The 16,156-nt window shown below is 41.0% G+C and overlaps 1 protein-coding gene across 1 annotated transcript; it reads right to left on the reverse strand.

Moving 5' to 3' along the window:
* Positions 1–2,409: 2,409 nt before the first annotated feature.
* mlycd (malonyl-CoA decarboxylase) lies at positions 2,410–15,071 on the reverse strand. The gene is made up of 5 exons (XM_010733018.3): positions 14,292–15,071; positions 10,086–10,198; positions 9,167–9,323; positions 8,582–8,734; positions 2,410–3,512 (listed from the first exon to the last, which is right to left on the reverse strand). Exons 1-5 carry the CDS (start codon positions 14,835–14,837, stop codon positions 2,967–2,969), a joined length of 1,515 nt encoding a protein of 504 aa, XP_010731320.2. The 5' UTR covers positions 14,838–15,071; the 3' UTR covers positions 2,410–2,966.
* Between the last annotated feature and the right edge of the window lie 1,085 nt (positions 15,072–16,156).

Consider the following 16,156-nt stretch of genomic DNA (forward strand, 5'->3'; position numbering starts at 1 on the left):
GTTAAAATATAATGCCGCATGCAAAAAGGAAAAAAAAAAATGGCAGAGGATACATCCTTCAATCTAAGTTGAATTCTTAAAGACAGATATGATCTCACTGAAAAGTAAGTTGCTGGGGAAAGGTTATGTGATAAATGCAGAAAAAATAATACTCAGATGTTTCTCCTTTAACCTTGATAGTTTCTGATTTAGTTATTGAACATTACAGCGAATAAATAATATTTAAAAGTAACCTTTCAGTTCTCTTTAACCTGGGGTTCAATTGATGTGGTGCAGAGCTTAGTGTATATTGGGACAACAATTTGATATGGCATATGACGTGAAAGCATTTTTCCAACATGTTTGCATCTTAAAAATTTATTAGATTTTCATATTTTGCATTTCATTTGGGAGAAGGACATTAATACTTATGTTCGGGATAATTTCAAAAGTTATTTCACCAGTTAAGTATGACAATCTTTTGAAGCTCTTTTCCAGTCACAGCTCATGCCTCTCTTTTAATGTTTTGTTTCAGTGGTTTTGGGGCGCCCACACTTTAGCACTCGCTCTTTTTTTTTTGTTTTGTTGAAAATAGATTATAAAATATAACACATCAGGGTTTATCAGTGATACAATGCAGCACTTACTTCAATTGTTGTCCCCTTAAACTCTCTGAACAGATGAAGACAAAAGGCTTTTATATCTCAGACCTTATCAGAATGAATTAGGACGTGAAAATGCCACGGCCACCACTCTACCATCACTCTCTGACTTTTCTGGCCACTGTGAACTGTAAAAAATGGATTAGCTTCATTTGTAAGGCAATTTCCTCCGAACGAGGGACAAGAAATGAAATACGCCACCGCCACGCACACATGCACTCGCCATCTTCAAAAAAAATAAATAAATAAAAGGATTGTCTGAATTACTGAATTATTTTTAGATGAGGCATGAATTTCCACAGCAGACAGTTTCTAATCAATTTTAATCAGGTCTTTTGCTGCTTTTTGGAAAGTATTGGATCTAAGACGTGTCAGACGGCATTGCAGCACAATATTGAACTTGGCTCTGAATCCATTACCAACATGTGCTGTGCTGGAAATGTGACAAAACTACAATCTGATTAGATACAAATGAAGACTGGTCTAAGTACACACTGCACCCATGTGGAAATTGTCAGTTATCGGAATACTTGCTGCTACATTTGTCTAGAAAAAGCTCTAACACAGCTTTTCAATTTCACCGCTATTTGATCACAGATGTTTAACTTTACCTTTGTTATGATGATATTTTAAGTAATTACATGTTCATATTTGATTCATTTGGACACCCATTTTCAAATTAACTCAATTTAACACATGAAAAGTGGACCTGATTAAAGCTTTCCTCCAAAATTAAAAGCCTTCCCATCAGATAGCAGTAGGGATTGTCTCATCCTCTTAAGCCTCCACTGAGGAGGTTTGTATCATTTCATTTAGCGGGGACCTGATGTGTCCATAAATCAGATTTCAGTGTTGTTACTGCACGCTGTGTGAGCTATTTTTTTCTTAGTCCTATGGGAAATACTTGACTGACTACTGAAAGCCATTACTTTCAGTGTACAACATAATAGATTGTTCATAATTAAAAAGTCACTGGACTTTTACCTCTCCTTGGTCAATACAATGAGGTATTCTTGGGCAAAGGTTACGAAAAACAAGCCCTGGATGCTAGCAGCAGGTGTGGAATAGGTCAATGTTGTTTCCATGGCAACCCATACCACAGAGTTCAGTGACGTCCTCAGTTGTGAGATGGTGTGACAGTATCGCCGTTTTCTTTCTTCCCCGTGTCCCTTACGCACGCCTGTGCACAGAGGAAACTATGGGTCTCGTATTGTCTCCAATATCAGCGGAGACACCCACACTGTCTGCCAAGGGCATCCTTTAAACAACTGTCCTTTTTATGCTTCTTTATTCTCCTCTCAGCTTCTTCACAACTGAACACCATCAATCTAGCCATTTACTTTAACTTTATTTCTCACTCCATTAGTTTCTAGGACACAGAGCGGCACAGGGAGGAAAAAAAAAGGGGGTGAGGGGGGAAGAGAGAGAGAGAGATAGATAGATAGAGAGAACATGAAAAAACGAAAAGAAAGTTTGGCTCCTTGGAGAGATAAAATGTAATTTCACAGTCAACTTGCTGTGATATATTATTTCACAACAATGGGGTGTGGGCTGATATGAGCCCTGTTTGGCACCTGTACAGAGCAGTTAGAACATCAGTGATGGCTCTCTAGAGAGGCTGATGGTAAGTGTGTGTGTGTGTGTGTGAGGGCATTATAAAATATTAATAAATAAATCACCTGAATGGAGGCACCAGGAGGGTCCAGCCTATTGGATCAGAGCGAGCACACTCGAGTGTAAAATATGAGTAGTCATGAAATAATTGGAGTTTTGTTTAGAGTTATTTAATATGATATAATATTTCCAGTCTGTGATTTCATGCCTTTGTGTATTGAGCTTTTCGTGGAAATAATCAGTGTAACAGCAGGTGTGTATAAACCTGACCAAAGACAAAAAAATTGAATACTCTCCAATTCTCCCACATGTTTGCAGGGAGACAGTTCGCCCAAATGAAAGAACCTAAACATCATTTATTCCAGTAGCTGCGCTCCCTCGTTGCTCCTTCTTCGCCATTACACACGTGGTTATCCAGGAACATGGTAAAGCATTGATAGATGACTTGTGCTTCATTAGCTACAGTCTCTCGGCCTGGGAGGCACTTACACAATATCAAACAGCTTCAACCAGAAACCCAATGAGGCAAAAAGCCTAACCTATGCACTACAGACAGAAGATGGGATGAAACACGTCATGTGAGAAATGTTCTAATTTCATCTGAAAAATGAATACCAGCTGATGTCCATTCAAGTGCTGCTTCTGAAGCAGTCAGTCAATATATTAATAATATCAAGTGCAATTTAACTCAAATTTATGGGCGCATATTTCTCACAGTTTGCTGTTCTTCTGAAATTGGGACACCAGACCCAGCACCTGCTCCGATGCTGTGATGACCTTATTCTGCAGGTAAAGAGCGCTGTTTTTAGATGTCTCGTTCAGGAAGTAACGATAGTTCACCATGATGCCACAAGAGTTCGCAACGCCTCTAGGGCTGGTGTCGGCGTGCCAGTTGAGCCGCCACATGGTGGCACCGTTTTGCAGGTGGAAGTTAGCCACCGGGTTGAGAGCGTAGCCTCGTCTCTTCTCCCCGTAGAGATACCAGGCGCAGAGACGCATCAGGGCGGGCTCCAGGACACGGGACAGCCGCTCAGAGTGCGTCCACTCACTGGTGCCGATCAGCTTACGGAGAGCCTCGGTGGCCGGGGCTCCTGGGGCTGAGTCGGTGGCTTGTTCCACCTCCTTCCACTCCTGCTCAGAGAGGAGATCAGACCCCCGACCTTCCTTCCTGTACTGGCTGAGCAGGCCTTGGAGCCAGGAGGAGAAGCCTGGGATTGGAGACAGGCTGGAGAACATGGCCATGTGAGGGAACTCGCTCTGAAAGACATAAAGAGAGAGAAGGAGGTAGAGTTAAACCTTAAATGCAAACCTCATTGTCTTCAGAGTCACCCTGTCTAATTCATTGTTCTCTTAACTCTCTTCTATTCCTCAGACAACCAAAGTTTGTTTTTCCAAAATGTTTTTAGGGATCTGTAGCGATCCAAAGTATGTAGGAAGGTTTTTTTTTCAGTGTGCAGGTAGCAGATGGCAACAGGAGCAACACTTTTAGTGATACTGGAGGATTTTTATCTGGAAAGTTGTAAAATGAAGATGTTTCTGAGGCAACTGAAGGTGAGGATTATATTTTTATGCAATGCGATCGGTCAAATAACTCAGAAGCAGAACTGTGTAGGACATTACAAGCTGAGGTGATCGAGCTTGACAGGAACATTTGTGTGACAGCGTTTGATTTGTGCTTCCTGTGCTGCTGACTAATGCGTGTTTGTTAAGTGCCAGTCTCTGAGCAGTTACAGTAACCTATGCCTAACACAGCACAATATGCATATACATGTACCAATGTATTAATAAGCTCTAAATAATTAATAAGCCATCTACAGTATGAATGATTCAAGAAATAAGAACACATGTTTCTATGTTTGGTGTCTATCTCTGAAAGAATGTGCAGCCTGTGTTAAATATGGAGTTAAAGTAGGTAGGAATGAAAGGGGTTTCTTTTTAAGCATCTATTTTGAAACACGGATAAGTTGCACAGTCATTTACATTCATGCCGAGACAGCTCAGCGTAGAATTGCCTCAACCTTCCCTTAGCTTGACAAGAGGAAAAACAAAAAAGAAAGAAAGAAAAAGAAACCTAGGTAAGGGATTGGGAGGAGAAAACAAGGTAAACGTTTAAAGAAAACAGATGAGAGGCAGCAGAGATTTGATCCCCATCACAATGCAAAGGGCACCAGCTTCGCAGCAGTGGAAATAAAGGAGATAAACACTCGACCTTAGTATCAAAACGCAAAACAAAATTTTCTTGTTTATGCTCAGTCAGGCGGCTGCTCGGGCCTCCAATTCCTCAGACAGAGACGGCATTACAGATCAACTCCATTGCTTCATGATCCTGCCCCGCTGATGGAGATGGATGATCGCCTCTCTCTTTCCCTCCCTCTTATTCTATCCTCCTCCTCCTCCTCCTCAGTCCCCTGCACTCTCACCTCACTTGCTTTCTTCCCCATGTCGCTGTCTCGACCACACACACACACACACACACACACACACACACACACACACACTATGGGGGGCATTTTGTGCCAGCACAGTGTAGTAAAAACGCGTAAATTCCATTCACTTTCAATGGACAGACGGGCGTCAAGTAGGCGACACGCAGACGCTGCACACGCGTTGTTGCACATACGCCTGCGTGACGGGTGAACTACGCCTCAAATACGTGACATGAAGACCACGCGTGACTGTTAAGTACAATTGTACACTGTGTAGTGTTTGTGGAAATCAGATCAGCGAGGGGTCATTCGTGCCATGCCATGTGCAAACGCAGCGGACGCCTGTGCGCACGCTCAATTATTTACTTTATGATGACGAAATTTGAGTTTAACAGCTGATTCGCTTTACAATTATAACTCATAAGTAGAACATTTCATTTCCCCCGCTGCGCCGCCGGCCCCACGACCTGCTGCTGAGGAAGAGGCTGTGCGCATTTACGCACGAGGTACACTGGCTCATCAGGACGTGACAGCTCTTCATTTTCTATGTTCTGCAGCCGATCTACACAGATCAGCTGTTACACAGTCTCAGGTTCATACGGGATTGTTTAGAAGAAAGCATAACTTCAACAAAATCGGATCAGATTTTAATTCCTAAATATTTCATACCTTAGTGATACTAAAGCCAACGCTTCAGACGCCTTAACGTGTGCACGTGTGACTGAAATAGCCTAAACTGTCACATCGGTCTCTCTTGGTAATAGATCCCAATAATACAACTGTCACCCTTCATTATTTGGTGTACTCGCAATGCCTGTACGCACACGTATCGAACAGGTATTTTTCAGTCTTTATGCAGGCGTAGGCGACGCGGTTAAGGCATTTTAGTATAGTGTGCTGGCATAAAGGGCCCCCATACACACATACATACATACACACACACACACACACACACACACACACACACACACACACACACACACACACACACACACACCACACACACACACACACACACACCTCTCACGGCTTCACTTCCACCCCACTACCCTCTCCTCTCAACAAAATCTTTCCCCTCTTCTCCACCCATCTTCGTACCCTGGCTTCAGGTTTGATAAGTGATGGAACGATGTGGCAGGACGAGGAGTGAAAGGCTGCAGATGAAAGTGGAAGTGTCAGACAACCCCTGGAGGGACATGCTCCTGTCTGTCTGCCTCAATCTGCAACATTGTTTTCCCTTCATTCTCCTTGATTTCGCCTTCCTTTCACTTCAGAATCCAGTCCTCTCACTTTCCATGTCCCATGTTTCTGTTGCACCTTCTTCTCACTCGACTGCATAATGATCTCGCCCTACTCTCCAACCTCCTCTATTTCGTCTATGCTGGGTGCTCCCATTAAAGAGTTGGCAGGGTTAACAAAGAAAAAAGAGGTGGAAATAAGGACCGTAGGAAAGATGAAAAAGGAAGGGGGCGGAAAAGATATAGAGGAAAAGTCGGAGCAGTGCCAGACCTGTGCTCTAGGGTCCAATCTACAAAGACAAGCAAGACCTCCTCCCTTCACCTTAAATCACGACTGTGACCTTTTCTTTTCCACTCTATCATCTATCCGTCATGTCAGTGGTCCCTCTGTGGCTGCGGTGCTACTCTCTCTTCACCTTTATGTAAGGTAAAGCCGTGTCAGAAAGCCATGGTCTGTGCAGAACACAACCACATTGTGGTTTTGAGTAGCCTTGACCATAGAACATTGCACTTACACTGTCTGGGTCACGGTTCCATTCCCATGAAGTAAAAAAAGAATAATTGTACTCATGGGGTGCTTTGGATTAAAGAAAGAAAACACAGTGGTTATATATTATATATATATATCAAAACTGAGTTAAATCTGGAATCTGACTGGGGACAGAAATTGTAGCCCTGGCTCATTACTCTGTCACATGAGTGACAAGGACACAATGTACGACCTATTTTTCGACCAATTGGTCTCCACAGCAAGAGCTGTTTGTTTCCAGTATAGGTTAGCAGAGAAGCCGTAACTGCCATCTCAGGCGTTAAGTCTAGTGTAATTTATGTGATTTGGTGAAATTAAGAGTTTCCAGATATTTCAATGGATAGACATGCAGATTTATTATTTATTTTATTATAATTATAAATAAATAAATATAGCAAAACAGATAAGTTCCAATGAACTAGACTAATAATACAACAACATACAACAATCTATTATGCAGTCGGCCCACATGAAAACTAACTCAACATCATGTAGTAATTGCTCCTTTGCTTTTTTATGGTGGTAGAGAGAAGCGCATTACAAAGACAACAAAGATTAATGGAGATGACGCTGACATGCAATGTTAGTAGACCTTGATGAAGACAACATTCCCCATCTGTAAGGCCTTACAGCACAGTGCAATATAACCTACTTCTCGACCTCTGACACAAATAGCACTAATAGTAAAGCAGAAAACACAAAACAATATCTGCTGAGCTGGCTGTACCGTGTTGTTGCCATTATTAAAAATGCCAATAAGTGAAAAGCTTGCAGCAATCAACAGTTTCGTTGCATGAATAACTAAAGCTGAAGAAGCTTAAGGCTCTGAAACCTGATTTTTATTTTTTTAGGATACACCATAAAGAGCTATTTCCCACATGTTGGGCAGAGTGGCTTTTGATGTTCCATTCAATGTTCCAATCATTTAACAAGTACTAGCTGGAGTGGCCCAACATGAAGGGCTCTTCTGCGCTTATTGAGGGGGATAGATGAGATTTCATTACTGCCTGTCGAGTGACTGCTACTCTGTTTATGTGTGTGTGCATTCAGCAAGTGCTAAAACAAGTGGGTGATTCATAATTCAGCTCTAAGACTAAAATAAGAAAAAAAAAAACAACTTCTGAAATACCATCAAACAAAAAAGTTGCAGGTCACAGCTATATTTCTTAATGCTGTGCCAGCTGGGCCACACCTGAAAGCCTAACATATAGCCTTTTAATTGAATTCAGCATAAGTCATGCAGAGAGAAACATGCTGTTCCTGGAAGAGACAAACAACACTTCAGCAACTACACCATAGGGGAGGAGCTGAGGAGCTCTGCAGGAGTTGTATCTGTGCCATATATAGTGACGTGTGCCTCATGATACGCTAGCTGTAATGAGACAGGATGGTTTACAAGCTTCAATGATAACACTGGGTGCTTTATGGTTTTGTGTTTAGATAACAGATGTTTACATAAACCTTTCGCTTCTGTGACCTCCTGCTTCACTCAGCTTCCCCCCGAAGCCTTGTTTTTATACGATTCAAATAACTTTTCTATTACAGGATTTCACAATGGTGTTGCCTCCAATTTTACAGCTCTATAATTACCTAAACTATTAAGATAAAATGCTATAGTCTTAATTTTGGCCTCATCTCACATATCAAATTAGGTAATTATACGATTCAGAAGGTTTACCAGAACATCATTATTATGTTTGTCCCTCAATTAATTTCCTCAATTCCGCAATGAGAAAAAGAAATATGCAGACGACAGTATTTGAATTGATGTAGAGAATGACCTCTGGAAAGTTTAATTATGTTTATTAAATGTGCTGTATGCTGAGTAAATCATACATTCACTGCAGGCAAAATGATCCTTGTGAATGGACTTCACTGAATTTGTTTACTTTTTCTGCTGTGTCTACTACAGTGTTTGTTTATTCAAGACCTTTGACATTTCAATTAATTTTTGAGTTCCGGCTATATAAATATAATTAACTTGACTTTAAAGTTAAATCATTTAAAATATAACGAGCTACAATAATACTGTAATGCTCGAATTCATCTATAATTAAACCACAATTTATACAACCACATCCAGTGTTTTTGACAATCAAGTTTTTGTACATCCCACTTCCCACCCGTGCTCACCTGTAGTTCTCTCACCACCCTCTTGATGAGGTAATTGCCCAGCTCCACTCCTTGTAGGCCAGCCTGGGTGGAGGAGATGGAGTAGAAGATGGCTGCATTTATCTTATTCACATCCTCCTCTGAGTCGAGAGAGGCAAACTCACGGACGATACTCTAAGAGGAGAGAACACACACACATTTTTGTCGAGTCACAAAGACAAATTTTGTGTTACTCATCCAGATACAAGTCCATTGTCAGTGCTCATAGCTAGATAGCTGCAACCAAGGCAGGAGTGTCTTACAAATATTTCCGAGCTGCTGGAGCAAAACTGTGGATATGGCTGGACAATTTTACACCACGTAATATTTCAGTGTTGTCAAAAGCACCTTTTCCTCACTGTAAACGGCAAGAGGAAGAAGCCTGTAGAGGTTGCTCCCAGAGGGATATGCAGTTTAAAGGTCTCTGTATTGTTTTTCACACAGCAATAATCCATTTGTCAGCTGAGAGGAGGAATGAAAATAGTACATCTCAGATGTTTCAGTATCCTCCAAGGTCTAGTAAAGTGAGACAAACCATGACGACAGCCTGCAGCTATCGCTTCTAACCTGAATGTTATCAGAGATGTCTTCAGTGAGGGCCACGTGTAGCACAACCAGGGGTTCTCCTGGCATGGCGGCATGGGTGAAGGCATAACAACGGCGATATGGCCCCACTCTGCGCTTCAGGTCAGTCCAGTTCCGCACAGGGTGCACTGCCTCATACCTGGAATAGGAAGTGGGAAGAGGGTTGTCTTTCAGCTTTTTTAATGAGTTTACTGTTGCTATGCCTGTCAAGCTTTCCATCTACTTACTGCACATATACAACAGGAGCAACTTGGGGAGCAGATCTAAACACCATTGCTGTGTCTCAATTTGCATACTTCCATACTTACACTTGCTCTTTTGAGTACATACGTGCATTCACACTGTCACTTATGGAAAAATGCAGCATAATGGTGCACTACTAATGGTCAAAAAGTTGAGTCTGAAACGCTGGACATTTTGGCAGGCATTGTGAAAATGGTGGCTGAGGCTGAAGCTGAAGCAGTTGTAGTGAATACCACAATACAAAAATGTAAGTGTACATATGTTTTATATTTATATTTTGGCATTCAAATGTTGGCACTAATTAATTGAACCTACCCTGTTGAGATTAGCACACTAGCGACTTTTTATGCTTTCTGCTGACTTGTTTTAAAACAGGAGCCCTGTAAAAGGTGTCTTAAATATGCCCTTGATGGCATACATACATAATAGCGGTGTAGATCTAATCAGCTATAATATAATAGGGATCTTACTCGTTTACATATTGCAGTGCAGTACGTAGTTGGACAAGCCAGACAGACTTTACTCTTTGAAAATTGTAGTTACAGTTGCTAAGCTATCAGGGGACAATCATATTGTGCTGCATCATTTGTATGTAAGAAAGAGAGAGAGGAAGGAAGAAGAGAAACACAATGTGAGGGGGCAGCATGAATTCCCTTACTGGCTGATCTTCTGCAGGATCTCGCAGGGGGACTGCCAGGTGATTCTCTCTAATCGGAGCAGACCTACAGAGAACCACTCAGACAGTAAACTCTTCAGAGTGCCGTTCAGGTCCTGGGAGAGAGAATAGGTGAAAGAGTTTAGAATTAACATCCACATACAGCGGATAATAAAAACTTCACCACTTTTTTCCCCCCTTGGCTGGCGCTCTGTCTGGGAAATAAAAGCAGTCTCTTGCATTTGTATTTCATAATGGAGCAGGAAATAAATATGATATGAATAAAGCACTGTGCTGGCCAATTCTTATATGCACATGAATAAGAAAAAGAAGGTCATGGTATCTATTCTATAAAAAGTTATCCAAGGTCTGTAAGAGATGTCCCTTTTCTGTAGCTATGGAAATTGTTTTCCATTTTTTCTTCATATCTTATGAAGAAGAGACACCATAAAATAATTCTTTGGAAATTGCGGCTTTTATATGACTATTAAAGAGCTGGATAAACATGCAGTCTTTACAACCTCTTTTATGAGAGAGCTCACAGGCTTTACCTTATTGACCGACAGCAAGGTTGCTTAAGTTTGCCTGGGGTCTATAAACAATTCTATGCCGGTATCTCGCAGACTATGCTGGGCGTATGGTCCCTTGGGTGCCTGTATTCTGTTTGAATGTTTTCGCATTATGAGTAGTGATTTTTGTTTGAGCTTGCAATGGGTATAGAAGAGGCACTTCAATGAACAACTTGCCATTTCAAAGCAGGCCTGTCCTCCTGGAAAGGTCAGACTTCATTTAAAGCAAATCTCCTTCAAACATACAAACAAGCGCACGCGGCGCTCGCACTCAAACGCATAAATACAGCTCATATTGGCTGTTCCATAGGATGACATTACTTCAGGCTTTCTTTAATGCCGACTTGTCAGTCATAATAATAGCCAATACAAACAAGCTCAAACACAGTCATGGTACAAAAGCCACCGGCAGAAGTTATCTGCGAGCAACTATCAAAAGCAAAACTAACAAAATTTGAAAGTCTTCCCCACATACATGCAATGGGCCCTGCAATTTCAGCGATATGGTTGAGTGGTTCCATTCTGGGAAATTCTGTGGAGTGAGGAGGATCAAAAGTAGCCCTCAGAGAAAAAAAGGGGGAAAAAATAAAATTAAATAATCTATGATGTCCGATAATCCCAGCCCTGAATTTCTGTGGAAGAAACCCACCACATCAACAACTCATAAGAGTGAAGCTACTGCCTTGGGTAACCAATTCTCACCCACACAAAAGGAAGGGCAAACTGAGATGTGTATGCCATTGACCTAGCTCAAGATGAAGTCTTTTGAAATGGAAGGGGCTAGTGTTTGAAGCCTGGGGTTAGGAGGGAGACAGAAGAAAAGAGGTAGGGGAAAGAAGAAAACCCTTCGCTTCATTGGAAAAGAAAATGAAGCAGCACTTTTCGACACTGGCGCTGCATCAATGCGGTGAGTCGGAGATGTCCTGAGCTGATACAGCCTCTGCCTCCTTGATCTGCAGTTATATTGTGATTATACAGTGGCTGCAGTGCCTGGAAGGAAGGGTTTGTCTATTCAAGGCCAAATGACCACAGACTGCCAATGTGTTTACAGGTCAAGCTGTGTGAGTGCTTCCAGTACCTTTAATCCAGTAGGCTTCATGCCACATTTCAGCCTGGCAAGTAGGGGGGAAAAAATAGCCTCACTGATACTTCACTGAAATCGCAAAGAGCCAGATTAAATAACGTCTTTGACTTGTCTTTACGTCTTTCATCCACTCAGTTTGTGGACAGGTGAACAAGAATGAAAGGCCTGGAGGTAGACGGAGTGAGGAGGAACATCAAAAATGAATTACCCAAACAAGAGAGACTAATCTAGCGTAGAATTCAAAGTGACAGTCCACAGTAATTGCAGTGTTGTCAAATCCAAACTTTCATTAATTTAGTTAGTAGAAATTTTCTTTTGCATTTTTTTCTCTCCACAGTTTTTCCTCTCCCCCGCTATGCACATGATATCAATACGTGTAGTAATTGCTTCATATTCACCATGACCTTTCCTCCATTTTAAGCACAATCAATTCTGGCAATAACAACAAGAAAAGATTGCTGTGCGCCCCAAAGACCAAGGTGGTCAGGTCTCAGTAGAAGTCAGCACTCTGTAGGTAGCTTAGACCTTTTAAGATACAAAAGGTCTCAGTGGGCCTTGGTTATTGAGATTAAGTGCATCTGAGCCACCTCTCGGCAGGAATAAAATAGATTCTGAGCAGGAGAGGAGAGGCTGGAAGTCCTCTGGCGATAGTGCAGTAGGGCTCTTTGAAAATCATATTAAGCTTGATTCCAAAGCAAAACAAAATATAAAAAATTGATTCGCAAAGATGAAAAACTTTTTTTGGGCTCTGGAATGATCTCAAGCAGGGCAGTTTGAGTTTGACCATTAAAGCTTTGGATGGCACACACATCAGTTTTGTAATCTTGATTACTGCAGCTCAGCATAACAAGTTTCCAATCAGCTGTTTGCTTTTGATCTGCTATGTCTGAGAAAAGTAGACACAGATGCAGCATTTGCTTTTAGATGAAACCACTAAATCCGTGATTGTTTTCCCAATAATAACCCAATCATCTTTCTCGTTGGCATTTTGTACATCATTTGGATTTTGACTACGTCCACTATACACTAAAGGGGTTTCTGCTTATAAGGCTACTGCTCAAATGGCAATTCTCCAGCCTGCAAGCATCTGTAAAGCCACTGATTGATATATAAACGCAGCTTCATATCAGCTTTGGATGACTCCAAATTAAAGCAAACACAAGAAATACAAGTGAGACAAATGTCTAACAAACAGAAACTTTAAACATTTCTATAATCTTTATCAAACGTAAAAAAAAACACTGATTAAATAAAAAAGAATATATCCTATTTTATCTTGTGGTTGGAGTTTGGACATTGCTTGCCCTCACTGAAGAGCTTGGATAGCACCAATCTAACTAGAGCTGAGAGTATTTAATTAATAGATTAATTGATAGACTCTCGATCTAGATCTAGATCTTGGTCTCATGTGACCTTGGGCTTTAGGAAACTGAGATGACGACGCTCTGACATTTTGTAAGCCCAAAATGAATCAATGAATCAATTAAAGAGAAACAATTGGTAAATAATTATTAGTTGCAGCCTCCCCCTCATTAGGTGTGACACATTTAAATTGTTCTTTTACAGCTCAATTATTAAATAGAAGTAATAGCATTTATCTACACAATTTACCGACACACTATGTATACATTTACAAAGATTCCAGGTGGAAATAACCCACAATATTCCTTTGAATAAACAGTGCATGGTATTAAAATCGAAGCAGGCTTTCTATCTGGAAAAATATTCCACTATAGCAGAGTGTGAAACATTGAAACTCCAACACTAAAGTGTTGAACTGCACTGAAAACTGTAGACTAATTATATTTGACTGAACGATGAAGAAAATGAGACTGGAAGGGGTAGCTTTTCTGGGAAAAAAAGTTGCCAAAAAGGTACCATTAAGGTACAATAAGGGGACCACTGGAGCCATGTCTGTGATGGAAAGTTTAATTAAATGTATTATTTATTTATATTTTTTATCCCACAACCCTCTCTATCAAATTTATTTTCACTTTGTCTTTAAAATATTCATGACATGCCTGATTTGCACCATAATAACCATTATATTCTGCTTGTTCACTCTGCAATTGCTGCCTCTACATGATTACAGGGTCTATTTTAAACACAGGAAAGTCTACAGTGCAAAGTAGCTCCGATCACAGCTGAGACAAATATGAAGGAAGCCCTGACATTTAGCTTTATAGTGTCTTGTGCCGAACAAGCTCTGTCTAACATATTTGCAGACACATCCTAAGCCATGAGGAAATCTAAAATAAGAACTTAGTTCCTCGATTTTGGTAAGGAGAGTAAACTGGGGCAAAGGTAAGACACTCATGCTGTGATGAAACATGATCCACGTGATGGGGGGCAAAGGAAGGGGTGTAGTTCATGCGTCAGAGTGAGTGTTAGGTGTGTATGCAGCTGTACGGCTGATGCTGTTAAAGTATACCACATAAAAAACGATGTAAAATTCTGGTTCAGCTATTGAGGCAGCAGTGGTAAAAACAACTAATCGCGAATGGCACTGCTTGACTCATGCGAGCACCCGTAGAAAAAAGTCAACAAAAGCTTTACCCTGATGTGTGGGCTCTCGCTAGCTTTGGCTGAGATTATTTCAAGCACATCGGCTCGGAGGTCCACCAGAAACTTCACTCCCCCCTCCACTCTGCTGATATGGTTCAGCAACTGTTTATACCGGGGGGTCAGGCTGTACCGCAGCCTGTCTTCTACTTGCAAAATGGTCGCCCGGTCCCGTAGCTGGGTGTCCAACAGCTTCACGGCGAGCTCTGACACGCTTTTGTGGTCTACTCCGAAGTCCTGTGACAGCTTCGTCAGGACACCGAGTCTGTCCTCCTTTTTGAGACTGCTGTAGAAGTGCATGAACTCCAAGCTGTTGGATTCGGGAGGAGGAGGGGACTTGTCCCTCGTTTCGTATGTAGGTAAAGGTGCAACCACCCTCGTCAGTATCTCCTCCATGCCCGTGACACCGCCACGAATTTGGGTAGAGTACCAGCGACAAACGCTGACGTCCGAGACTCCCAGAGCCGCTTTGAGGTCCGCCAAGCGTCGCCAGCACCTCACACTGCTGCGAAAAGCCCAGATAGCAGGGTGGGATATCATCTCCGGGAGGGAGCTCAGCTGTCTGTTTGGGACCCGGGACCAGTCAACACACAGGAAGGAACCGTTTCCGGGTCCCTTAAAGAGACAGTACTGCTGTCATGGCAACGGATAAGAGGGTTAGACTGGAGGTCAACACAATTTCCTTTATTATTTTTCCTTTTATTAAAAACGCACTTGGAAAGACCTTGTCACACTCTGTATAGGAAAAAATAAATAAGAGACCAATTTTTAGTGTAACAAATCCATAATTCTTTTTTTTTTTAAATTGTAAACCTGAAATAGTATCAGTACTTCAAAAATGTTGTTTCTTGCTTTCTTTAACACACTCGTGTATTATTCTCAATAAAAGGTTTTAGACTATTTTCATCTGCTCATACTGAGAACAGAGTCGATGGTTCGTGACTGTAACATACATTATGATGTAGAACAAAAGTTCATTTAAAAAAATGATTTTCCTATTTCCGTGAGCACATGTATTAATTGTTCATTATTCCATCTCCAAGAACACAAAATAACAGTTTAGTCACCTCGATTTAATCCAAAAAGTTTTTTTGTTGACTTTTTCAGAAATATCAGTGTGCTTGACAGATAACCGTATCAACATATATTGATTTATTAATTACCTTATTAAGTTATTGTGTACATGTTCTGTTGGCATCATATTTTTCTTTTGACAGTATGTAAACATACTTCTCACCATTATTGAAGGTGGTAAATCAACAGGCTGTCTTGGAACTGTAAATACACATGTGTGTACAACAATATTAACCTCTGTCTCAGCCTATTCTATTGAAATGGTAACATTTTTTGAACTCCATCAGTTGGATCATCATCATCAATCATTGCTTGTATGGTTGAAAAATGGTCCAGCGGTGCAGTAAGAGGTAATTTTACAGGACTGGGGTTATATCATAAACACTTTTACTGCTTCAGCAAATTTTAGCTTGCAATCCTGACAGAACTGGATGGTGTTGGGAGGGATTGTCAAACTCCTTTGTGTTCATATTAAAAAAAAAAAAATCAAAGTGTTTAATGTTTTATGTATGTGAATTAAAGAAAGATCTATTCTTAAACCTGGCAGACAGCTTGTCATGAATAATTTCTTCAGATTTCCCAATTGAGCAATATGTTCTTGTTAACATACTTAGACCAGAAATCATCCATTTTTATGGCAGCTGTCAAAACAGAAACACAGTATATAAATGACAGCGCTTGTATTGTGATATGTGTCACTGAACACAAGAATTAACAGACAATGTGATGGGAAAATATGACTGGCAATGGTGAGTATGTTCCCTCACTTTTGGTCAGTATGAGCT

This window comes from Larimichthys crocea, chromosome XXI, assembly GCF_000972845.2.
Source record: "Larimichthys crocea isolate SSNF chromosome XXI, L_crocea_2.0, whole genome shotgun sequence".
Classification (NCBI taxonomy): domain Eukaryota; kingdom Metazoa; phylum Chordata; class Actinopteri; family Sciaenidae; genus Larimichthys; species Larimichthys crocea.